The following is a 25,572-nucleotide window of genomic DNA, read 5'->3' as shown; positions in this document are numbered from 1 at the left end:
GGTCAGTAGGTGCTGGCTTATACTGTTTCTCAATTCTGGGTGTGATAATTCTTGCCCGCACATGGTCTTTAAATATTTTGTCAGTATGTTTAAGCATTTCCTTAAGCATGGGTAGTGTCTGTGTTGATCTCTGAGAGGAACGTAATTTCTCAAATAGAACATCCTCTTCAAGAGCCTCTTTGTGTAATTCCACCCCATGGTATTGAGCAGCCCTGTTAAGTAGCTCTATATACCCTATATTGTCATCAGGTGGTGAGGGATTGGAGGGGTAATGATCCGATCATTGTAAGTGATCTGATTTTTATTATAGTCCTCCCAGGGGTCATTGACGTCCTGTGGCCTAGCCCCATCCCCTTCATCTTGTGGGTTAGGTGATTGAGATTGTGGAGAATTTGTGGGTGTGATGAGCAAATTTGGGTCAATGGGTAAAGGAGGTGTAATTGGAGGAGGAGAAGGGTTAGTACCTACATTCTTGCGTTTCAAAGGAATGTGGTAGTCCTCTTGTAAGCCCATTTTCCTGTTCTCTAGCAGTTTCACATGCTTATGTCCAGTATCTGGATGGATAACCAGTTCTTTCTGTTTTGGATTTGTGTTTGCAGGTGGAATGTCTAAACAAGGCTCTTTGGATGGAACAGTACTTTTCCACATCGAAAGTTTCAGCTCCGAAGATTTACTCTTCAGTAGCATGGGAATGGCCACAACGACATGCTTCGATTTCGAAGGTTTTGGTTCGGCATCAGCATGGGGTTGACTCGATCCCAAGACAGAAGGCTTTGTGTTTCGTTGCCAAGCCAGAGGGCGGGGCGTCCAAAACCACTTCTCGGTGCCGACCTTGGCCCGAGGGCAGAGGAATGACCGGCGACATTTTCGTCGACAAGTGTTGAGGCAGGGGGGTGTGTGTACTCACGGTACGCTGACCCGGTGTCACTTGCTCTTCTTCTTCCATGTCGGAGCTCCTTGTGTGTAGAATTCTTCCTGGTCGGAATCTTCACCGAAGATGTCCGCTGCGGAGCCGCTTTGTTGGTGCATTTCATGACGTCGAGCCCGACGGCCACAGAGCGCCTTCTTTGATCGAAACGATCGGCACGAGTCGCAGTCTTCTTCGTTGTGTTCCCTGGGTGGACAGAGATTGTACACTTCATGCAAGTCGGTGAGCGGAAACTTAGCGCAACAGCCGGGACAGAGTTTGAATGGAGTACATTCCATCGACTGCTAGCGAGCCCTACGTGGGTAGGCCCAAAGGCCTTCCACGAATCTTCTGATCGAAGACTTTGACTCAAAACGATACGTGGAGAATTGGGAAACGCGATTGAGAAACAATACCATCGAGGGCAGTGGATTGCACATTAAGGGAACCCGAAAAACGGCATTGAACCAGAGTGCCGCAATTCACATCCGAACTCAATCTAACAATGGAGTCGATGAATCGATGCCCATGAGCACTATCACCGACAGAAGGAGTCACCTACCTCGTGACTGGAAAAGACTTCTTCGAACAAAAACAAAGTGCAAACATCCGGCCCCAACACTAGATGGCAGGCTATGCAAAGCATGTGATCTACAGCTCACATGTCTCGAACATGTTGTTTTCCTCTGTTTACCCTACGGCGCTAACTCCAAATGCCAAAATAGGCGTATTTGACAAATATCTGAATTAGGCTTTTGCAGCCTCACATACGGATGGATAAAACAGTCAGCCCAGTTTGCCTGTAGCTATATTTGCCACACTTTAAGATTGCCGGACAATGTGGTTTGTTACCTTTTTTTATTTTTTAAGCAATTGGGCTATAACAGTCAGCCTAGTTTGGCTGTAGCTATATTTGCCATACTCAAAGATGGCCGGACATTGTTGTTCGATACCCTTTTTTCTGTTCATCCAATTGGGTTACATTGTTTTAAACAATGACATAATATCCATCTATGCCTCTTAAATTGGCGTGACCCACGATAAACTGGATAGCAGTCATGTCATGGTAGCCAGCAATGGTCCACATGCTTTGTTTAAATTTGGCAGAAACTCTTAGACGCGTTTGGTTATAGCCAAATCCATTCTACTCCGAGATGGCCGGACAGTTCGGTGTGGCAGTGGGCATTGGCTCACACGTTTCACTTAAATATGGCCGATGATATTAGTCCACGTTGGTTGTCTAAACAAGCCGCATTTAAATATAAGAATATATTTACAAATAGATCGCTCTTTAAAGCAGAATGATGCCACATTATACTGATGAGTAAATTATGAGACACGGTTGGTTATTGAAACTAGCTCCATTAAAATGTGGCCGTACGTTTGGGTTATTAAAAGTTTTTTTAACAGATAGTTTTTAAAAGCAGTATCATGCTGCACTACGCTGATGTAATAGTTATGCGCTGCGGTTTTTTGGATTGAAATGACACTAACCAAGCATTGTGGCATATGTGGGAAGCTAGCTCTGTATATACTATAACCAAATGAGGTATAGTGTGCACAGAGTCCAGTGGAACCCCATAGGTAGGAAGAGGTAAAGCTAGATAGCACCTTACTCTCTATTTGTGGTAGTGTGGTTGAGCAGTAAGGCTACATCAGAGGGCAGTGTTAAGCATTTGTTGTACACACTCAGTCAGCAAATAAATTCACACACTCAAAGACTAAACTTCAGACGAATTGTTTTTGTATAAAAATATTCTTTTAGTTATTTTATTTCCTAAAACCAAGCAAGCCTGGCACAGGTAACTGATAAATACTTTGCAGTAAATATACAGTTGTAATACAGTTTGAATTGTAATTGGATATGCACTTTGTTTTGACTTACAGTATTGCCACTGAGAAATGCAATGCTTTGTAAATACAGTACATATACCTTGAATGAGCGTTTTAGTAAAATTACAGGTAAGTTACTTTTGAGAATACTTTTCTTACACAGTGTAGTAAACCTGGATACTACACTGGGACATTTCCTGTAAGCAGGTAAGAAAAATCGTTTTTGTTAGTACCTAATGTTATCCTAAGGAGGAAAATAGTGTTAACGGTTCAAAGGTAAGTACTTTGTTGTGGGAGTTGGTATTCTGGGGGTAGACTCAGGGGTCCCCCAGGGTCAAGGATGCACTCTTGTTACACCCTCAGTGGCACTAGGGCGGCTGAGTGCAGAGCGCTGAGGCCCAATGTTATCCAATGGGGGATAGGAGGCCTCTGGTTGGTGGCTGCTGACGAGAAGGCCACTTGGTTGCGGGAGCAAAGCTCCTGGACTTAAGCTAAGGACAATTGGGGCTTTAGGCCAGCACAAAAGATGCACCCTCAGCAGCACTGAGGCGGCCGGGTGGAGAGTGCTGTTTTGGCATTGGAAGCCCTGTAGCTTTCAATGGGGAATCTCCGGTTTGCAAAAGCACTGCAGGCTCGGGGACGAAGGTCTTCTGGGTGCGACCACCATTTTGAGAAGTATGTTGGGGGTGGGCTAGGCACAGTCAGTTGGGCCACCCAAGGCCGTGGGGCGTTGGGTGCATGGGTACCTTTTAGGGCCGGATCTTCTTACCAACTCCTGGGTAGCGGTTGGGGGGACTTTCTGGATTTAGGCTGCAGGCATCAGCTGGAGGCTTGAGGCAGGTCAGGGATCACTGGATCTCGGGTCAAGATCACCAGGGAGACCTCCTCGTGGTGTTTGCCCACTCGAGCTCGGGCCGTGGACGGTGGGTGCAGAGTGGGGGGGGATTCGCGGTTTACGGACGCAGCCAGAGGTTCACAAATCCGGTGTTCACGGGAGACACAGTCTTTGTGGTTGAAGGCAGGCAGGTCCTCCAGGGTTTTTGAGGTTGCTGGCACATGGGAGTGTGACCACAATCCCTAATCCTGATTGGGGAGTGCATGCCATCTGCAAGATGGCAGGCACTGAAGAGTCGGCTTCACCTCGCCTCCCCCACCTGAGGGGTGGAGTTGACAGAGGTGGGCACACCTTCTGGGCTGGCTAATTTTTCCTTCCTGTCTTCCCGCCGAAAAGGAGGGGAGACAGGAAGGGGGCCTGCTTTTGATAGCAGGAGAGGCTGGGGGGTAGCATTACAAAGGCTGCAAGGCCTTTGAAGCTTCCCTGCCAGAGATGGCTGTTCCTGGCCTGGGGAAATTGTGAACACCTTGCCCAGGAAAGGCTTTGTTTCTGGGCTCAGGGAGCGAAGGCTCCCACCCTAGGGGTCCAGAAACATGTCTCACTGTGGCAGGCTGGTGTGTCCCAGTCAGGGAACCCGCCAGAGGCTGGTCGTTTTTTTAGGGAGGCATCTCTAAGATGCCCTCTGAGTGCATTTTTCATTAAATCCCACACTGGCATCAGTGCGGGTTTAATGTCCTGAGACGTTTGATACCAAGCTTCTCAGTTTTCAGTGCAGCCATTATGGTATTGTGGAGTTCGTAATGATAAACTCCCAGCACCATATACTCTTAATGGCAGCACTGCACTTACAATGTCTAAGAATGGACTTAGACATTGTAGGGGTACAGGACTCATGCACCTGTACCCTCACCTCTGGTATAGTGCACCCAGCTAGAGGGGTGACTGATCCATGCCAGGGCAGTGGATTGTAGGCATGGTACACAGGGATGTGTGCCATGGCGACTCCTCACTTTGTTCTGCACCAAAACACGCTACCTGCAAAGGCATTGTGTGAGTGTAAAGGTACAGGACCTCTAAGGGTGGCACAATAAGTGCTGCAGCCCTAAGAGGTCTTCCCTGGTCACAGTGCCCTGGGTACCTGTGGTATCGTTTACCAGGGGCTGACCTGTGCCTAGAGAGTGCCAATTGGGCTTACAGGGTACAGTTTTGGAGACAGAACACAGGTCCTGGGAACCTGATTGGCAGGGACCCAGGGCACATCAAGTCAAAGTGCATCAGTAGTTTGGCAAAAAGTGGGGGGGGGGGGTTACTGCAACAGAAACCCAGCTTCTCACACATACGTTTGGATTGTAGGTAGATTTTTGTAAAAAGTTCGTTTTTGTAAGCTGGATCATGCAGCATTCCACTGATGTAATAATTATGAATCGGGGTTTCTTGGTTTAAAGTGCCACTGGCGCCATTCAAAGATGGCCGAACCTATTATCGATAGCTGGCAATACACTAGGAGGTGAAACCAACGGTGCGTCAGGTGATATATGACATCACATATTATCACCTGTTGTTAGTTAGGAGTATTTAAACATGTCAGTACGGCGCATTTTTCAAAACTACACGGAACCACGGAAGGAGAATTGAGACAATCTGATTATTTTGCAAGGTTTTTTAACTGTCGCATTTGAGCGCAATACGTGATTTATCTAGAGTGGGGCTACGGGGTCAGCATCACCTGTAAATGCTGTTTTTAAGACTTGCTTGAAAACGCTTATTATGGTAGGATATTCTGAGCTTTCAGATACAGTTTAAACTCCCTCGCTTAAGTGTGTGAAGAGGAAGGGTATCGTGGCAAGCATTAACTTAGATAAATCACTGAAAGGCATGCTAGAAATTGGTAGGTATAGCAACGAACTAGAGAATTGGCAATGCGGCCAAACTATGTTGAAGATCCAAACTCGGCAGATTTCATGTGTCATTGTGCAGTGTAGCTGGGGACCACAATAAGCAAAGCAATTCTTAGGATTTTAATCAAAGTTACCATAATTCGGTAAATGGAGGGGACAAGTTGCTTTACATAGCATGGGGAATCAAATCAGGAAGGATGAATGTCCTTAGATAACTATTGTTTATGGGTCCTGGGAGAACTCGGATCTATGGTAGTTATAGGGTAGTTATAACATAGTTGTTAGTTACACATGACACAGATGTGGCCTAAAGAAGTACGAGTTTTACGTCTATGGGTATAGGAATTACACAGTGGTTTTAAAATAAACCTTATAATTACTCTAATCATACATTTTTAAATAATTTTTCATACCAGGTGACAAGCTGTAAAAACCTGAAACTTACCTCTATCATAAGGCGGCAATGAGATTTAAGATGTATCCTTACGGCGTACCAGAACTTTACATTATAGAGGTGAGAGTTCAGATTATCATTTGATTTAGCTGTTTTTAGCCTCTCAGGAATAAACTCCATTGATTAGCTTTCCTGTAGCATCTGTCTTTTTCCGCAATTTATCTCTATTATTCTCTGTCTTTCTCTTAACGCTATTCTAAATTGGTTTTCATACTCATCAAATAAGTTATTAAATCCCTGTAATACTTTTAAACTATCACTTTCACCACGGTTTAGGGTGAAATTTGGATTGTATTTAGTGTCTCTAATGGATGAGATAAACACGCCAGTTTTTAATACAACTTACTCACGTAAATTAACCATTTATTTGTCAAACAAAGGGATAACACTTGCAAACTGTTTTTTGCTAAAGAGTTCTGCAAATAGGTCTTTGCTCATCCTGTTTTCATGTAGGTGTTTTTGTTAATATGTCTCTATCATGTCAGTCTTCATGTAGTTGTGTTTTTGTTACTCACATTGTGTATTTATCCTTGTTTCATACAAAACAAAAAAATCTTTGTTTGGTTATTAGTTATGTTGTTTTGTGTCCTTTGTGCTTTTTTATATGTAATTTAGGGAAGTGATTTAATTCACATGTCAATATTTGATGGTAGTGATAATGAGTTTTTTTATATCATCAGTTATGCCCATCAGCTATTTCATGTCTTTTATGTTATTTGTTACAGCCCTGACAAAGTTTCACGATTTCATTTTGGGAACAAAACAAGTTGGCTGGTTGTTCTTTGAATGAGCATGAACTTTTGAATGAAGAACTTTCTTGAAGAAATTATTATGGACTTAATCTACTTTCTTGGTGCACCTCCTTGCCTTCATCAAAAATCGAAATCTGTATTCGGTGGCACTAAAGGGCGACAAGTGCTGGATGGTTTGTGCACAATTATCAAAGACTAAATTGCAGTAATAAAGTGAGGTGCTAACCAACTAGTCCGTCGCTCTGTTTAGTTTGGGTTTTGGAGTAAATAAAAAATATTGAGGTCTTCCTCTCCCCCAGCCATAGGATCTTAATGAAACTCAAACTTACACTGAATATCACTTGCTAACTATTTGTGACACTTGCGACAGATCTACCAAACAGCACCAAAATGATAAGCAAGTGAAAATTGTATTGAACTCAAAACTTAACTACGTCCCTTCCCCCTCCCAGTTTATGGATTGGTACTAAACTTGCCAAACCTATAGAAAACTAATCCTTGATAGTCACTGCCAAATCTTGTGTGAATTCAAAATCGTACAATGTCAAACGTGTTAGCGAATTAACACTTTTTTGATAAACCCCACCCCTACAATTCACAGATCAGTTATGAGATCAAGCAATACACCAAGATATCAGGATCCAACACTGTTTCAAACATGTGCCTCTTCCAAACTTGCTAGAGAAAGTTCACTCCAACAAACAATCATTTTGTAGTACCTGTATCATTGCAGATATTCTTCAGATCCAATGTTTGCAATGCTCCATCATACCGTCTTCTCATGCAGAGCTGGAAGACAAGAGAATCAACTGGAATAAAGATCCTTACTACTAAGATTCCCCAGAAAATCCGAGTAGCAACAATAGGAGTGGCAAAGTACCTTAGTAAGCACTTCATGTGACCATACTTCAAGAAGACACTCCTTTTCAACAAACACACAGGCTGAATTGGCTCACCTTTAGGTGCACAATATCTTCGTCCACCAATTCTCTGAAGTCTCTGAATATTTTCAGTTTACGTCTTGGTGGTTTACAAGGATCCACTAATAGGGCCATCTAAAAGAAGGGAACAAACAATTTCAAGTTGCTAATGTCATAATACGGCAGGGAATGTAAACACATGAATAGATCAAAAATTGCATTGCTAAGGTGGAACAGCAGTCGCTAAGGAGTAAAAAAGGTGTTAGCCAGGGCAGTGTGAGGATGAGCAAAGGCGTTTACTGGAAAGGATGTGGAAAGTGTAGTAAACAGGACAAACATTTTAGAGTAGTATGGTGTCATGCTCTTTACAATGCCTTGATTACAAGGACAAATAGGAAAACGTTTGGCTGAAGAGCTTTAGTAATGGTAGGTTATAAACATGTGGTAGACTGTTTCAGCACTTGATGTAGGATATCGAACTTATGTACATTCATGGACTGGTAAGGTAGCATTGTTAAGACATTTAAAGAATGATATTAATTGTTTGAAATACACTGGCATAAAGGTTATCTAGGACAGACCTCCAGAAGTATGAACATTCAAATGAAACACAAGTTAGATATATATTCCACATCAAATGCAGCTAGGCACTATTTTGAAGTGTACGCTAATGCTGCTCAGTTATGTTTTTAGATACTTAAGCAAAGTAGGATCCACACTTTAGAGGCGGTGATATGAAACCGGTTTAACAATGCAAGTAGTTTTGGATAGATTTGTAACAGTGAATCCTGGTGGACTAAATGGAGGACAAGATTGCAAGAGTTTTTTTGTAAAAGTTTATCAAATGTTTAGTTAAGTGATTTATACATGGTACCAGTCGCGGGAAATGTCCTATTGGAAATTCCGTATGACGATGTGGAATTATAAAATGGAAAAACAACAAGGTGATGCATGAAATGCTTGAATTAATATCAGACACTGGCAATCGCTCGAGCCCCATCTCAATCCATCATTTTGTTACCACCACGCAACCTCAGTCTGGACTAAGCCATATGTAAATCAGTCTTGACCCTGCTCCTCACGGGAACAATCCAACCCGAACTGCCAAGCCAGGTCTTCCATGAACCGAACAAAGGCAATTTGCATATGCATATAGCTGGTTCCAAACTGAGGTAGCATGAAGGGCGAAAAACGATGGATAGATATGCGACCCTGGGTAATTGTCAGTGGCTGAGATTAATTCAAGCATTCCATCCATCACCTTGTCAATTTTAAAATTATAAATTGCAACAATTCACTTCATGGTCTATCGCTTTAAGTTTTATTTTGCAGTAATGGATAGGAAACTACACAAGAAGACAATTCTGGATCGAAGGGCATCATGAGTATAAGGTATACGCATGATTGAGGGCCTTTTGTTGAACAGCACTTTCTTCCGGTTTAGGAATGCTGTGATACGTTTTTTTAAATCTAGGTGAAGTTTGTGAGAGTTTTTTTGTTTGTTTAAGAAGCTTGTTATATTTTAGGATGTGAAGATAGGAAAAGGGCACCTACCCAGTATGTATCTGTCCTTGGCATGTAGAGCTGTAGAGTCACATGCTGTGCATAGCCCGCCATCTAGTGCTGGGTCCGGATGGTTGCACTTTGTTTTTGTTCGAATATGTCTTTTCCAGTCACAAGGTAGGAGACTCATCCTTTCGATGCGCATGGGCACTGACTCCATTGTTAGATTGTTTGCTGCAGAGGGTGATGATGGAGTTAGTAAGAGCAGTAAGAGATGTCCATGTATCTATGTATCTAAGTAAGATGTAACGGCAACAGGTATAGGTACCCGGGGAGGCAGGTGGGCACATGTGACTCTACAGCTCTACATGCCAAGAACCGATGCATACTGGGTAAGTAGCATTTTCCGTTCGAGGCACATGAGCTGTAGTTCACATGCTGTACATAGACTGCAAAGCAGTTATCTCCCAAAGCAGTGGCTAACCTGTAGCTGTTGCAGTGGTTTGAAATAGTGTGCGTAAAACTGCTTGGCCCACACTAGCTTGCTGTCTTGCTAACACATCTACACAATAGTGTTTTGTGAATGTGTGAGGTGTAGACCATGTTGCAGCATTGCAGATATCATATATGGGTATGTTTCCTAGACATTCCTTAGAAGCCCCTAGTTTGAAAGTGGAGTGTGATCTAAGGGGAACTGATAAAGTTCTTTTTGCTTTTGCATAGCATATCTGAATGCATTTGACTATCCACCTTGCAATGCCTGATTTTGATATTGGATTGCCTTTATGTGGTGGAGCAAAAATGACAAATGGTTGTTTTGCGGAAAGGTTTTGTCCTTTCTATATAGTAAAGAATAGCTCTTTTAACACCTTAAGTGTGTAAAGCACATTCTGCCACAGAATCTGGTTGAGAGGAGAACACAGGCAACTCAACAGATTGGTCGATATGAAAGGCAGAAATTACTTTTGGTAGAAATTTAGGGTTGGTCCACAGAAACACTTTGTTTTGATGTATTTGTAAGAATGGTTCTTGTATGGTTAGTGCCTGAAGCTCACCCACTCTCCTCAGAGATGCGATAGCTATAAGGAAAGCTACCTTACAAGTAAGAAATTTTATTTCACATTTATGCAATGGTTCAAAGGGTGGACAATGTTTAGATTCCACACTGGAGCAGGTGGAAGTCTTGGAGGAATGATTCTTCTAAGTGCCTCCATAAATGCTTTGATGACAGGCACTCTAAAAAGAGACAGGTGTTGTCCGTTCTGTAGGTATGCAGCTATTGCAGCAAGATGTAAGCGCATGGAAGAGTACGCTAAATTGGAACGCTGTGGATGTAGTAAATAACAAATGATGTTTTGAACTGAAGCACCAAGGTGGAACTATTTGATTGGTATTGCAGTATATAACAAATCGCTTCCACTTTTCTGCATAGCAGGCTCTTGTGGTAAGACGTCCAGCCTCTTTGATAATATCTATACAGTCTGGCGGAAGATTAAGGTAGCCAAACTCTAAGATTTCAGGTGCCACATCGCAAGGTTGAGATGGCTGGGATCTGGATGTCTTATTTCTCCATGGCTCTGAGTGAGCATATTGGGAGTGAGGTGTAGTTTTTGGTGAGGAACTACTGAGAGCTCCAACAGGGTGGGGAACCAGGGTTGTCGAGCCCATGTGGGAGCAACTAGGATTAATGTCAGGGACGCCTCTCTAAACTTCCGAACAACTAATGGAATGAGTGGGAGAGGCGGAAAAGGGTAGGCAAATATCCCTGACCAATTCATCCATAGTGCATTGCCCTAGGACAATGGTTGTGGATGTCTGGATGCTAAGTTTGGGCATTTTGCGTTTAGGTTTGTGGAGAACAGATCTATGTCTGGAAAGCCCCACATTTGAAAGAATGGGAGGAGAACTTGAGGGTGGAGTTCCCATTTGTGGATCTGTTGTCTTTGACGACTGAGCAGATCTGCAATCTGATTGTTTACTCCTGGAAGGTGTTCTGCCGGAGAAACATTCTGTGATGTGTGGTCCATCTCCGGATGGTCTGTGCTAGTTGTGACAGCTGGAGAGAGTGTGTACCCCATTGTTTTTGTATGTAGTATATTGCTGTCATATTGTCTGTATGGATCAGGACAGCTTTGCCTACAAATTAACTTGAAACGCTTTGAGCGCTAGAAAAATTGATAGCAGCCCTAGATGGTTTATGTGGAGCTGTTTTGCTGCAGGCTCCACATGTCCTGAATTGTATGTGTTTGGAGATGAACTCCTGAACCAGTGAGCAACGCGCCTGATGTTAGCACTGTCTGTGGAACCGGGTCGATGAAGGGCCGACCTTTTGAAAGGTTTTGTGTATTCCACCACTGCAGAGAGCGATGGGTGCGGCCGTCCACCAACACTAGATCTGATAACCGACCCTGAGCCTGGTTCCACTGACGTGCCAAGCACTCTTGAAGCGGACGCATGTGAAGTCTTGCGTAAGGGACTATTAGTAGGCAAGATGCCATCATACCTAGTAACTGCATGAACACTCGAGCTAGTAATGATGATGAGGCTGAAACTAGCAGAGCAGAGCCTGCATGTTACGGATTCTAGTCGGATTGGGGTGGGCCAAAGCCTTTTGTGCATCTATTGTGGCTCCCAGATACACGTGTGTTGGATGGCTGTAGATGAGACTTGGACAGGTTTACAGTGAATCCAAGATCGTGGAGCAACTGCACTGTTCTGTATTTGTGTATGTAGTGTGACGGAGACAGCTTTTTTGCGAGCTGGCTTTTATGAGCCAGTCGTCCAGATATGGGAAGACGTGAATGTGTTGTCTTCGAAGGTGAGCTTGTTGAAAACTCTGGGTGCACTTGTTACTCCAAATGGGGGCAACCTTGAACTGATAATGCTGTCCTGCTACCACGAACCTTAGGTATTTGCGATAAGCAGGATGTATTGGGATATGGAAATAGGTGTCCTTCAAGTCCAGAGTGGAAAGGAAGTCGCTATGTTGACGGAGTGGAAGTACTTGTTGTAGAGTGATCATGTGAAAGTGGTCTGATTGAATGCATAGATTGAGTTCTCGGAGGTCCAGTATAGGCCTAAGAGATCTGTCCTTATTGGGAATTAGGAAGTATAGGGAGTATAACCTGGTTCCTTGATGTTCTAATGGGACTGGCTCTGTTGCTCCTTTTTCTAACAGAGATTGTACCTCTGTTTTTTAGAAGGGTGAGATGTTCCTGTGACATTGCATGTGATCTTGGAATAATGTTTGGGAGAGTGTCTGTAAGTTCCAGGCAGTAACCATATTGGATAATTTGTAGAGCCCATTTGTCTGAGGTGATGGTGTTACAGACAGGGAGAAATTGAGAAAGACGTCCCCCGACAGGAGTGTAATGATCGGAGGGTAGTGGAAGCAAGTCACTGTTTATTATTAGTGGGTGGAGTTGCCTCTTCCTCTTCCCTTACCATTGTTTCCTCTAAAACCTCCTCTAAAATATCCACTTGATGAGGGCGATTGATTGTTGCCCTTGTAAGAGGAGGAGGGATTTTCTGTGATAACAGTTTTGGAACCACCCCTGTAAAAGGAGTGGCAAAAGGAACCTCTACTAGCAGGTAATTGTAAAGCCCCCGTGGACTTTGTGACCTCAGTATCCTTTTTTATTTTTTCCAGCGAGGTGTCAACTGCTAGGCCAAATAGGTGTTCCTTGTCAAAAGGTTGATTAAGAATAGAGGGCTATACCTCAGGTTTGAAACCTGATATTCTTAACCATGCGTGTCTGTGTAGCAACACGCTTGTGTTTACTGCACGTGCTGCTGTGTCTGCTGCATCTAATGCACAAAAGATGGAGGTATTGGTAATGAGTTTTCCTACTTGTATGAGATCATTTGCCTTAGCTTTATGCTCATCAGGCAGATATTGGATAAGTTTTTCCAACTCATCATAACGAGCTCTATCATATCTGGCTAGCAAAGCCTAAGCATTGGCAATGTGCCAGTGATTAGCTGCCTGAGAAGCTACCCTTTTACCAGATGCATCAATTAACTTGGACTCTTTATCAGGAGGAGGGGCCTCACCTGCTATTTGTGAATTTGCTCTTTTACAAGCATTAGAGACCACCAAAGAGTCTAAGGGCAGTTGACCTTTGATGTAAGCAGGGTCAGTAGGTGCTGGTTTATTTTTTTTCTCAACCCTGGGCGTGATTATTCTTGCCCAGACAGGGTCTTTGAAAACCTCATCTGCTTGCTTGAGCATCCCCTTAAGCATTGGTAAAGTGTGTGTTGTTTTTTGACGGCATGCAGGAAGAAAGCTTTTTTCAGTACATCATTCGAGAAGCTTGGTGGTTTCCAGAGACAGACTAGGTGACCTGGGGGGAGCTGCACCACAACCTTTAAGGACTCAAGCCGTGAGGGGAACGGCTCAAGGGCATACCGGCAGATCCCACCATGAGGGCAACGACAATTGCGGCAAACTACAATCCCCAGCTGGCACTGCTTGACACTTGTTGGGGGAATGTGGAACAGGACTAAACCCGTTAACCCAGTTGACACCGGGAAAAGTATGATAACAAAACAACACATGACATTACAGTGTAATCTATGGCCACCACAGGATCATTTTAGAAAATACTTAAAAACAAATTATCTGTTGTATTATTTCAATTTATATTATTTGATCCTGATTATTGTCTGACGTTATTGTTTTGCGCCGCTTCACGCTGTGTACATATCACTTGTGTCACTGCACTTTTCACTTACACCGAGCACGGTCAGTGCACAATTGGTTGTTGTTTTTTAGTTACTTTAATCCATTTGTAATGGAGTGCTGTTATAACTACTTGCTTAATAATAACCTTTTTCTCTTATCTTGGTCTCCTATTTTCCCTCCCTCAGTGACTTATGCACTTACTGTAATTGCCTCTTTAATGATTACTGGTTGAGACATTGTTGTTTTGTTTTGACACTTGCTGGGGACGTCATCGCGGCGCCTGGAGGCGCAATATCAGCCGAGCAGCCCTCCCGCAGCACGGGACGTGCTCACCTGCCTTGAATCCAGTGCCATGAGAGGAACGGCTTCTCATTTTCCCTTTCTCATTTTCCTGTCACCAGCAGGACTCCAGCCGTGAGGGGAACGGCTCAAGGGCATACTGGCAGATCCCGCCGTGAGGGCAACGGCAATTGTGGCAAACTACAATCCCCAGCAGGCACTGCCTGACGCTTGCTTGGGATGTCATCGCGGCGCCTGGAGGCGCAATGTCAGCCGAGCAGCCCTCCCGCAGCGCGGGACCCGCACGGGCGTGCCCTGGCAAAGCCCGGGCCAAGGGCGCGCCCGTCCGCGTCAGGACATGACAGGGCAGGGCCATCCCCCGTGATCCCGTGATTGTATAATCAAAGACAACGGTAAGAAGCCAAGCCCTCTGTTTTTTGTTTGTGTGATTATCCCTATCCTCATTTAACATGGGCAAAAGGAAGTTAACTACGCTAGGTGGAAAGTTACCTCCAAAAACTGCCCCGATTACAAACTATTTAAAAAGTGCTGTGGGCATCACTGACCGTGAAATTGTGCAAGTGGAGGAACAACTGGCGGCTACCAAATCTGCATTAAACGTCGTGATAAGGGACAATGCATTAGAAAGTGAGGCATTAATACGAACTGGTACACATGAGAAGGGTGAAAAGGAAAAGGAGATTGGAGGTGCCAGAAGGACTGATTCTGATCTTGTAAATTCGCATGGACAAATGCATGGACATCCTAACCCTTGTGTATTCACCTCGACATTAGAGATTTCAACACTGTCTAATGATATATCACTAATATCCCCACCGGGCAAAAAAAAAAAAGAACCAATTAGTAACGGTTATCATTCCATATTCGAAAGAGCAGGATGAGGGGCATGTAAAAAAGCTTATTTCTTTTCCTACTTCTACTTCTACAGTAAAACATAAACATAAGAAGAAGAGGGGGTTATTAAATCTGCTCGCAAAAAGTGTGAATGTAATAAGGACAGTCAGGGGGAACATGACGATGACTATGAAAAGTTGTTAAAAAAATTCCATAGCAAATGAGATAATATCGAAAAACAACTTTTGTCTGAAATTAAATCATTACAGAAAGATGTGGCTTTTTCAACAGATTTGGTTTTAAATAACCATTTTCCAAACATAAAAAACAAAATAACTTGTGCCACAGGCCTAGACCAAAATATACACAGTAGAGTTGTAGAGGTAAGGGACTGCATGAAAGATAAGGAGTCACATAAGCCCAATAAGCCTAATAAGCCAAATTTGAATAAGGAAATAATAAAACGACCGTCAGAAGGCCAGAGTTTGGAGAAAGAAGTCAAAACGCTCGATAATCTCCACACTGTAAGGGAAACTGATAGCTTACCATTATCCAGCAGAGTATTACCTGGCGAGAATGATCCTATTCGTAAAGTATCTTTTAATCTTCCACCCCAGGCGACACCATATGTGATTGTTTTAAAAAATGTCCCAAAACTTAGTACTATTCAGAGAGAGTCATACGATAGTTTAAAAAATCAAGTGGTACATTGGTTTGCTACAAACACTGCTGACGGAGCGCATATTCTTTATCAAAATATAATTATGCTAAGAAGAGTTGACTGGGTGGGTGACTCCAGGAAATCATGTGATGGAGACTGTGTAGTAGTCAATTTTCAAAACCACAAGTTGGTGGGCAATTTACTAAGGGACCTGGCGGATAACTATAATGGATTCAGTCTAGCCAGGAATGATTATATTGTGGCGTTCCCACTAGGTTTCTTTTATACACCCACTCTAAATAAATATCCTATAAAACAGAGATGCCAACCAATGTTTAATCTCCCCCTGTATAACAGATTCTCCCCACTCCGCAGGTGTAGCGAAGTGGATTGACTCAGAGGGACAAGGGGCATCCATAGGAATTTTAATAAGAGTGATGATGCTAACTCTTGCTCTCCTGTCATGTATACGATTACACAACTAGAAGGAGCAAACGAAGTGGTCCATGTGCCTGCCAGTGAAGATTCCCTTAAAGTAATCAACATGACCATTAATAAGGAACATGAAAACCAAGCGGGACCACAAGAGTGCGGGGCTAAAGCGCATCCACATGTTATTACATACTTACAAAAGGATGAACAGGAGAGTGGTGGGATTTTTCTAGCTACTGATGATACTTTTAAAATTATGACTTGGAATGTGGCGGGTATTAAAAGTAAACTTAAAGATAAAGAATGGTTAAAAATGATAGATGGATACATGATCATTCTTATCCAAGAGACATGGTGTATTGAGCCTTTCTTTACAGACGGCTTTCAGACAATCAGTACCAATGCTAGATCATCTAGTATGGGAAGAGCAAAGGGTGGTATTGCTACCTTGATTGCGGTCACTTCACCTCTTTCTATACGTAATACCTTTGTAACGTCTGAATTTTACCAATGTGTGGAACTTTGTTCACTAGAAAACGAGGTATTTGTCATAATTAACTTTTATAACAACATCTTTGACAAAACAAAATGTAAAGTTATAATGTCACTGGAAAATGATCTGGACAACTTCCTGAAGAGTGTTAAAGGGGATTATAATATTATTTGGGGGGTGATTTCAACTGTGTTATGTGTGCCCATGAAGTGGGCAATCCATGTGGGTATTATGATGCTTTTGGGGATAGGATCCCACATTTCATACATGATGGGTATGGTGAGACAATTAACTATTTGATGCATAAGTTTGACCTATCGGTTTTAGAACCAACAGGTATGGATGGAAAACTCGCAGTACCCTCTTTTGTGGGGAGTAGGTCGTCTTCTAATATAGACCACTTTATTGCATCCTATAATTGTGGTAACAACGTGATTACTTCCTATATATAAAACAGCCTCTTCAGTGATCATAACCCTTTAATTGTTACAATCAGGATGGATCTTGTCCATAGAATTAGAGATAAATTATTGGATGAAGAAATCACTACCCACGGTAATAACGGAGTATCTATAAAATGAAGTGGAGTAAATCCAGTAATTTTTATGGAACAGTTAATTGGGAGATCACAAAGCGACATTGATACTTGTCTCGAACCCACTTCTAGTGTCCCAGCTATTATAGATGCTTTTTGCAACATTACCATTACTATTGCTAAGGGTCTTACTATCAAAAGGAAAAAGCAAATGTGTAATACAAACCCTAGATGGTTTAATCGACAATGCACCAAATTAAGAGATCTGAAACTGGCACTACAACAAAAACCAAGAGATAATGCCAGGGTTCGTACTGTGAGGAAAGATTATAAACAGGCTCTAGTAGAAAGAAAAATAGAGATACGCGAAGGGGTGTGGGCAACACTGACCCAAGCTGCAGCCACGAATGACCAAGTGCTGTTTTGGAAAACAATAAATCATCCTTTTTTTATTGAGAATACTGTTGCAAATATTGACACAGGTATTGCCCCAGAAGCCTGGGTTTCGCACTTTGAGCACATTTTCAACCCAGGTCACATAAAAAATACTAATACCAATGTAGACAAACCCATAATCATAGAACCGGTTGGAATGGCTCCTATAACTAAAGAGGAGATACAAACTGCACTGGACAAGACTGCAAATGGTAAAGCGCCCGGTGCAGATGGTGTGTCAATTGATGTTTTTAAGTCTAATATAGTTTTCTGGATTTCTATCTTAAAGAACGCCTTTAACGCAACCTTAAAAGGCGCTCTACCTGCAACATGGATAGAGAGCATTATCGTACCCATTTTTAAAAAAGGGGACAGGGGAATGGCAAATTGTTACCGACCAACATCTCTTCTGGATTCCTATTTTAAAGTGATGGGTCTCATACTGTTAGAAAGACTCGAAAACTGGGCAACCAAATGTAATATCTTATCGGATGCCCAGTATGGATTCAGAAGAGGTATTGGTACGGTTGAACAATGCCTGAATTTAGATTTACTAATAGGAAAATATACACTAGCAAAAGAAGGGGTGTTACACTTGTGCTTTGTAGACTTAACCAGTGCTTTTGACCTGGTTAACCACCAAACATTATGGCAAACTTTAAAGGAACAAGGCGCACCCATAGAAATCATTAACTACCTGTCCCAGATCTATAACTTTTTAATTACTAGGGTACGTTACGGAAAAAAGGGAGAATGTACTTCAGCTTTTAGAGTTACACGTGACATAAGACAATGTCTTGCGCCTTTTGTATTTTCGCTCTATATTAACAGTGTAGACTCTTTTTTACAATCATTACCAGCAGACGAACCAAAAGTGGGTATGCGCCCAACACCAGTCCTCTTATACGCGGACGACGCAGTCCTAATTTCTAGGACAGCAAACGGGTTGCAAATTTTAATTGATAACTTTGTTAGATTTATGACTGATAAAAGCTTACAGCTAAACTTAAAAAAAACTTTTGTGATGATTTGTGGAAAAAAAAACCTAAGATTTATTTATTTATGCAATTTGTAGAGAGCGCAAATACCCGTGGGTGTCTCGGCGGTAGGGACAGCGAGCATGAACCAAACGACAGATCAAACAACATCAAGTTGACGGGGTGGTCGGGGCGTGGCTGACTGCCGAGCATGGCGGCCACACAGTAAACGGGCTCTGTGCCCGGACCTGCTGCATCCTGCTTAATCCTGGCAGTTTCGGCTCCTAACTGACACGAAATCTCCCGATAAGCGCCCCCTGCGGACCGAGCGGGTCCTTGCCCGGTGAAATCGCCTGTATATGCTGCCAGGCCCTCCTGAACACCAGAGTGGGCCTGCCTGATCCCTGGGGGCGAGTGGCGCTGACGGATGCTGGGACTGGTGCCGCTGTGGAACTCTGTGCCCCCACTGTCGCTGAGTGCCCCCCCCCCCCCCCCCGAGACCGAGGAGAGGGGAGTGAGGTGGAGAGGTGGGAGCCACGGGCTCGGAACTGATCTGCGGGCCGTGCTCGACTGCCGTTCCCCTAGCTACTATGGGAATGTCTGAGGCCCCGGGTTGCTAGCTGCGCCACCACTGCCGATTTTACTTTGGTCATCGGAGCTGGAGCGGGTGGAGTAACGCCGCGATCTCCGCCGCTACTGAGACTCTGTGGTGCTGGGCAGGAGTGACTCTGTCTGCGACATCTTGCCGCGCCTAGGGCCCGCTCCACCGCTTCCCTCCCGGACCAGCGGCTCTGACTATCCCTGCGGCATGGGAACTCCGTACACAGGTGAGGCCTGTCCCTGGCGTGTCCCACTGACACCCCCCTGACTGTCTGCAGCGGCTATCCTAGGGGAGCGCCCGAGGGAGTGTCGCCTACAGCCCCCTGCTGAGTGGTCTGCCTGCCGATTCCACCGCCGCACCTGCCCTACTGATCGGAACTGGAGCGGGTGGAGTGGCGCTGTGCCTACCGTTGCTGTTGGATGCCTAGGACGCTGCGGTGCCGGGTAGGAGTGACTCTGGTTATGAATCTCAGCCACGCCTAGGGCCCGCTCTGCCACTTCACCTCCGGACCGGCGGCTCTGTGTACGCCTGAGGTTGGGGAACTCCGTATGCAGGCGGGGCCTGTCTCTGATACTTCTCCCTGCCTTTCCTTGACTACCTGCAGCGGCGATATTGAGGGGAGCGCCCAAGGGAGCATTGCCTGCAGCCCCTCTGCTTATTTGTAATTGCTGGATGACTGCTGCGGGCAGGCCACGCAGGTGGGCTCTGGCGTGCCGGACTGCCGACCCCCCCCCCCCTCCGCCTTATTTTGTTGAATGCTGGGTATGACATTGGACCCTGTGGTTACTGGAGGGCTAGCATACGCCTGGATCTAAATGGGGGAAGACGGTCTTGCGTGGACCTGGCCCTGCTGTGCTGCTGTGTTGTCCGGTGTAAAGTGAAGGGTGAGACAGCCTGCCTTGGCCTTGCGGCACCCCTGTTCATTTACTGTGGCTCATCGCGCGGGAGCGGGCCGCGGAGACGTGGGCCGGGTCTGACGCTGCTGCGGTCTCCTATGCCCTCGCCGCTGCTGCTGAGGGGGGTGAGTGCTGGGGGATCGGGACGGGCCTGTGGGCCGTGACTGTCTGCTGGCCCCTGTTGGCTTCGGGGAGGATTGAGGCCCGGTGCTGCTCCCAACATTGCAAGGGATACCGGCGTACTGCGTGGAGCGAAGCTGCGCTGACTGCTGCTGCTGGCTGCCTGACACCCGGCGGCACGGGGCGGACTCCGGCTGCGGCGCTCTGTGCCCGGGGCCTGTCCTGTCGCTGCTTTTTCCGGACCGGCGGCCCTGAGTGACTTTGAGGTCTGGGATTTTATGGGCGAGCGGGGGCATACACCTGGTGCTCCCAGCTTCCTCCCCGGCTGCCGCTGGCGGTCCGTGACTCTGCAGCGCCTGCTCCTCTGGCTTGGCGGCTTGAATAGGTCTGCGGCCTCGGGGTCTCCGCGGGCGGGCGGGTCCTGTGTGCTCCTACTGGTTTGGCTAATGGAGAGCGTCTGGGGCCTGCAGCCTCTCTGATTGCTCAAGCTCCCTGGCTGTCTGCTGGGGCCTACTCTTCCTCCATGTCTCACATACTGGAGTGCTCGTCCTGATCTGGAACTTTAGAATCACTGGTGGGCTTATACTCGCTTTATCCAGCTTGGGGACGGCAACCTGCCATTAACTAGGACCTGGGTGCAGCCTGGCATACTGTGTATAAGGTGACACTCTACCTGGGGCCCAGGGCACCCCTTCTTACTTGTTGTGACTCCTTGGCCGCTACGATTGTGGAAGATTACGCCATCTTCATAGGGGTATCTCTTGACCTGCCTGGGCCTGCGACCATCACTGGCCCCCGGAGCCGCAATGGGTCGCCACAGGGTTAAGGGGACGGATGCTGGCGCTGCTGATAGTCAGCAGATTGATGACTCTCCTCCAGTCACGCAGACAGCGGCCAGCGATTCGCCCTCTGCCTTGGGGTCTCCCCCAGACAAACTGGACCTTATCCTAAAGGAGGTGCGTGATTCGCGACAGGCCATTGAGAAACAGATTGGGACTTTGTCTTCTGGATTTACCCTCCTTAAAGCGGATCACGACAAGCTTGCTGCGGGAGTCAAAGAAAACAAACACACTCTACTGGTGCTGGCACCACAACATAAGGATACGGTGCACAGATTGCGCTGCTCCAGAAGCAGGTTGCAGGCCTACAGGAGAGGGCGGACGAGGCGGAAGGACGCGCCCGACGAATTAACATCCGCGTCATAGGTCTGCCAGAACGATGCGAGGGTTCTGATGCTGCTAGATTTATGGAGCGGTGGTTTAGGGAACATGTGGCATCGGAGGGCCTCTCAGACCTTTTTTGTGTAGAAAGGGCGCACAGGGTGCCGACGGGTAGACCAGTGGCGGGAGCACGCCCTCGGCCCCTAATTGTCAAAGTACTGAACTTCAGGGATCGAGACATCCTATTACAGAAAGCGAGGGAGCTATCCCATATACAATATGAAAATCAGAGGATATCCCTGTATCCGGACTATACCGCTCTGGTCCAACGCCAACGGTCCCACTACCAGGACGTGAAGGTCAAGCTCAGGGCACTGAATGTTAAGTATGCACTGTTATTCCCTGCCAAGTTGAAAGTGATTCATGACCATAAGACACAAGTCCCCAGACAAGGCGGCAGACTGGATTGAAATCATGTTCCCCCCTGGCGGATCTGGGCCCTCTTCCCAGACGGCCCCTGCTCCCTCCCCCCCCACCGAGGTCCCGGCGAGTTCGCAAATCAAAACGTCTCCGGAGGGGGCTCGCCACTACGCCTGGGACTCCCACCCCGGAGCGGGTCCGGCGGGATCAGGCTGAGGCGCTGGAGACGGCTGCCCGGTTCGGGGAGGCGGCCCCGCCGGTCCTACCCGACTCTTTTGACGCGGCATCAAACCACACGGACTCAGGATCTAGTATTAACTTGTTTAGTAACATTACGCCCCAGACTGCTGATGGTTATCTAGGGTCATGCTGACTACTGCACTTTGTAGAGGTGGGTTGTCTACTGACCCCGCCACTTATGTCCTACACCTAAAGTCATGATACCATACCGCTGGAGCCGAAATTGCAAAATATGAAGGTAATAATAGTGGTCCGGGCTGCGTAAAGCTCGGAACGATCTAATTCGGCTGGTCTGGCTGTGGGCATACACCCCCCTATAGCGAAAGCAACATGCACAATGTTTTCAGTTTGCACCGTTGTGCAGTGGGTTTGGGCCAGCAAAGTTCCGATAGCTGGCCCGAGTATTGTAGATGGGTATTTGAGCCACCTCACTACACTGCTGCTCCCCCTTTGCTGCGTAGGCGATATATGGATACACGGCTTACATATCAATGCAGGATAGCTTCAGCGTGATTACCTGGAATGTCAGGGGACTGGGGTCGATTCATTAACGGCACAGAGTGCATGCACGGTTGAACAGGAGGCGTGCCCATATAGTGTTCTTACAAGAGTCCCACCTGACGGCTGCTGAAGCGGCTAAGCTTCGCAAAAAATGGAGAGGCCATATTTTCTCCACGTCATATTCTGCATTTGCGAGGGGAGCGTCCATCCGGATACGGAATGGGGTTCCCTTTGAGGCTCTGGAGCAGCGGGTGGATCCATTGGGCAGATATGTCTTGGTGAGGGGCACATTGGACGGGGCACAGATTGTCCTTGGCAGCATATATTCGCCCAACTTCGATCAGGATGCGTACCTATTGAGCCTCAATCCGGTCCTGGCGCCTTGGGCTGAGTGTCCGTGGATACTGGGAGGGGACTATAACGCTGTAATGGACACAACTATTGATAGGTCTCACCCCCCCCTAGGAGGGGCAAGCACTGTCCGACAAGCGGAGGCATTATGCAGCTGGGCCGAGGGCTGGGGCCTGGGGGAGGTTTGGCGCTTGAAAAACCCCACCAGTAGGGAATACTCATTCTTTTCCCACCCGCACCAACTTCATACTCGCATAGACAGGATACTTTGCTCCAGTTGCATTACAACCCAGGTAACACACACTACATACTTGGGTAAGACCCTTTCTGATCACAACCCATTGGAGATCTCCCTCAGCTGGGGCAGAATCCCCACCCCGGTTCCTACCTGGAAATTGTGGCCTCAGATGCTCGAGGACCCAGTCTTCCGGGAGGCACTGGCGACTGGCACAGACAATTACTTTTCTGAGAACACTGGTACCGCATCCACACCCCAGGTGGAGTGGGATGCATTCAAGACAGTGATCAGGGGGATAGCTATCAGCACTACGGCTGGGGCACGCAGGGAACTACATAACAACTTGAAAGCGGAAGAAAAATCACTCAATAGTCTTGAACAGGCTGCAGCGACTGACCCCACGAAGGGCATGCTTCTACAAGACGCCCGAATACAACATGCTGAATTGCTGGAGACGCTTAGGCAAATAGATTATACTGCCTATACGCACGCAAGTCATGCTGACGCAGACAAGGCGGGCCTGCTACTAGCACGCATACTCAGGGATGACCCTCCACATTCCCCGATTCATAGGATTATCACTAGCAGCGGGGACACAGTACATACGCAACAGGCCATAAATGCGGCCTTCTGTGACTATTATCAGGCTCTATATCGAGCACCCCCCCATTGACGGAAGAGGCTCTAGATACCTTTTTAGCGGAGGTACAGTTTCCGCAATTGGACAAAGCAGGACAGGATGCCCTCTCCGGCCCTATTACAAGGACCGAAATTAAGGCGGCCATCAGGGCCTTACCCCGGAATAAGGCCCCAGGTTTGGACGGCCTTCCGGCTGAATTCTATGCCACTTTTTCGGACACTCTGGTGCCACAACTAGAGAGCTTGTACACAGTCGCGCTGTCTTCGGGGTCCCTGCCTCACTCCACTAGGCAGGCACTGGTAGTCTCTCTCCCTAAACCGGGACGTCCGTCGACGGACTTGTCCGGATACAGACCATTGTCCCTCCTCAATACCGAATATAAAATATTGAGTAAAGTGCTAGCTAGCCGCCTGCTACCATATGTACACAAGCTCATACACCCAGACCAATGCGGCTTCGTGCCGGCGCGGTGCACCTCGCTAAATATCAGGAGGCTGTATCATGTTATGGCAACCAGCCCCGAGGAGAGAGCCGACGCTGGATGTGTCACTCTAGATTTGCGACAGGCATTCGATACGCTCCGGTGGGATTACATGTTCAGAGCGCTAGAACGCTTTGGTATACCCCCGGATTATTTAATACACGGACCCCACAGCACGGGCCCGCACGGGACGGCATATTTCACGGGAGTACCCGATAGGTAAAGGCACCCGCCAGGGATGCCCCCTGTCCCCCTTGCTTTTTGTACTGGCACTGGAGCCTTTGGCCCTTAGGGTGCGGCTATCAGCGACGCAACAGGGGATCCGCCTGGGGCAGACGACACATGTAATTTCCGCATATGCGGATGACATAATTCTGTACGCTGATAATCTGGCCTCTCTCTCGCCCCTCCTGAGCATTTTTGATTCTTTTGCGCGGCTTTCGGGCCTTACCATAAACGGCAATAAGTCGTATGCCTTCTTTTTCCAACAGGGGGATCGCCCAGAGATGGTTCAGTTTGGCTCCCGTTCCCTAACTGTCGCTGCACACACTTTTCGATATTTAGGCATTCGGATTTACCGATCAGCGCCACATCTCATTGAGGGCAATCTGGGTAAAGCAGTACGATCGCTCCGCTCCCAGGTCAGTTTCTGGTCCTCCCTTCCACTCTCGGTGATGGGCTGAGTGGCGATCTCGAAAATGGTAGTCCTGCCCCGGCTTTTATATTTCTTTACTATCCTGCCGGTTGTGATCCCGACCCCGATACTCAACTCTCTGAACACTATACTTTCCGCTTTGATCTGGGGTAATGGCCGCCGTAGGGTTGGGCTGACCAAGTTACAATTAGGCACGGATAAGGGCGGGCTGGGTGCCCCAGACTTCCGATCATACTGCTATGCAAGCCAATGGCAATGGCTGTCGTATTGGCTGGCAGGGCGCAACTTACAGGAAATAGATTTTTCCCCGGCTGACGTAGACCGGGGGCGGCTCCACACACTACTGCTCCCGCAGGCTATGATACTGGTGGATGCCACGTTGCTCTTGCGCACGGCGCTCATTTATTGGAAAAAAGCCATTCCTTACACAAGTAGTTGCCTTCCCTATTCCGACACTACTCCGCTCCTTGGGATCCCTTCCCCCACTGGACTGATCACTACACGACGATTGCTTCCTTGGGCGGAGGGTGGGGTGACCACAGTGGGTGACCTATTTGATGGTGGCACATTAATGGACCACGGTAACTTTGAACGGCATCATGGGGTCACGGATGCATTGTACCTATTACATGCCGCACTCATGCAGTATGTGAAGAAACATTGGGCCCCAAATAGGGAGGAGCCCCCACGCCACGAACTGGTCTTTATGACCTACCTGATGGGAAACGGCTGTCACCTTACCAAATGGCTATACAAAGGCATTACCACTCACACCAGAATCTCACTGACGGGTCTACACCATAAATGGGTTGCAGA

General features: G+C 46.6%; 1 protein-coding gene and 1 long non-coding RNA gene across 6 annotated transcripts in view; one reads left to right on the top strand and one right to left on the bottom strand.

Moving 5' to 3' along the window:
• The window catches only part of LOC146798698 (uncharacterized), a 103,133-nt gene extending 96,347 nt beyond the window's left edge, over window positions 1–6,786 (top strand). The window contains exons 2-3 of the long non-coding RNA XR_014968750.1: window positions 5,890–5,987; window positions 6,653–6,786. This is a non-coding gene — a long non-coding RNA (uncharacterized LOC146798698). The remainder of the gene's footprint in view (window positions 1–5,889; window positions 5,988–6,652) is intronic.
• The window catches only part of LOC146798697 (nuclear RNA export factor 1-like), an 801,269-nt gene that overhangs the window by 529,611 nt on the left and 246,086 nt on the right, over window positions 1–25,572 (bottom strand). For all 5 annotated transcript variants that reach the window (XM_085626008.1, XM_085626009.1, XM_085626012.1 and 2 more), the window contains exons 6-7: window positions 7,636–7,734; window positions 7,399–7,468 (exon numbers count right to left, since the gene is read on the bottom strand). In XM_085626008.1, coding sequence (XP_085482134.1) covers window positions 7,399–7,468; window positions 7,636–7,734 — 169 coding nt within the window. The remainder of the gene's footprint in view (window positions 1–7,398; window positions 7,469–7,635; window positions 7,735–25,572) is intronic.

Source organism: Triturus cristatus, chromosome 9 (assembly GCF_964204655.1).
Source record: "Triturus cristatus chromosome 9, aTriCri1.1, whole genome shotgun sequence".
Classification (NCBI taxonomy): Eukaryota; Metazoa; Chordata; class Amphibia; order Caudata; family Salamandridae; genus Triturus; species Triturus cristatus.
Note: the sequence above shows the minus strand (reverse complement) of the source record. Positions and strands in the feature narration are given on the sequence as shown.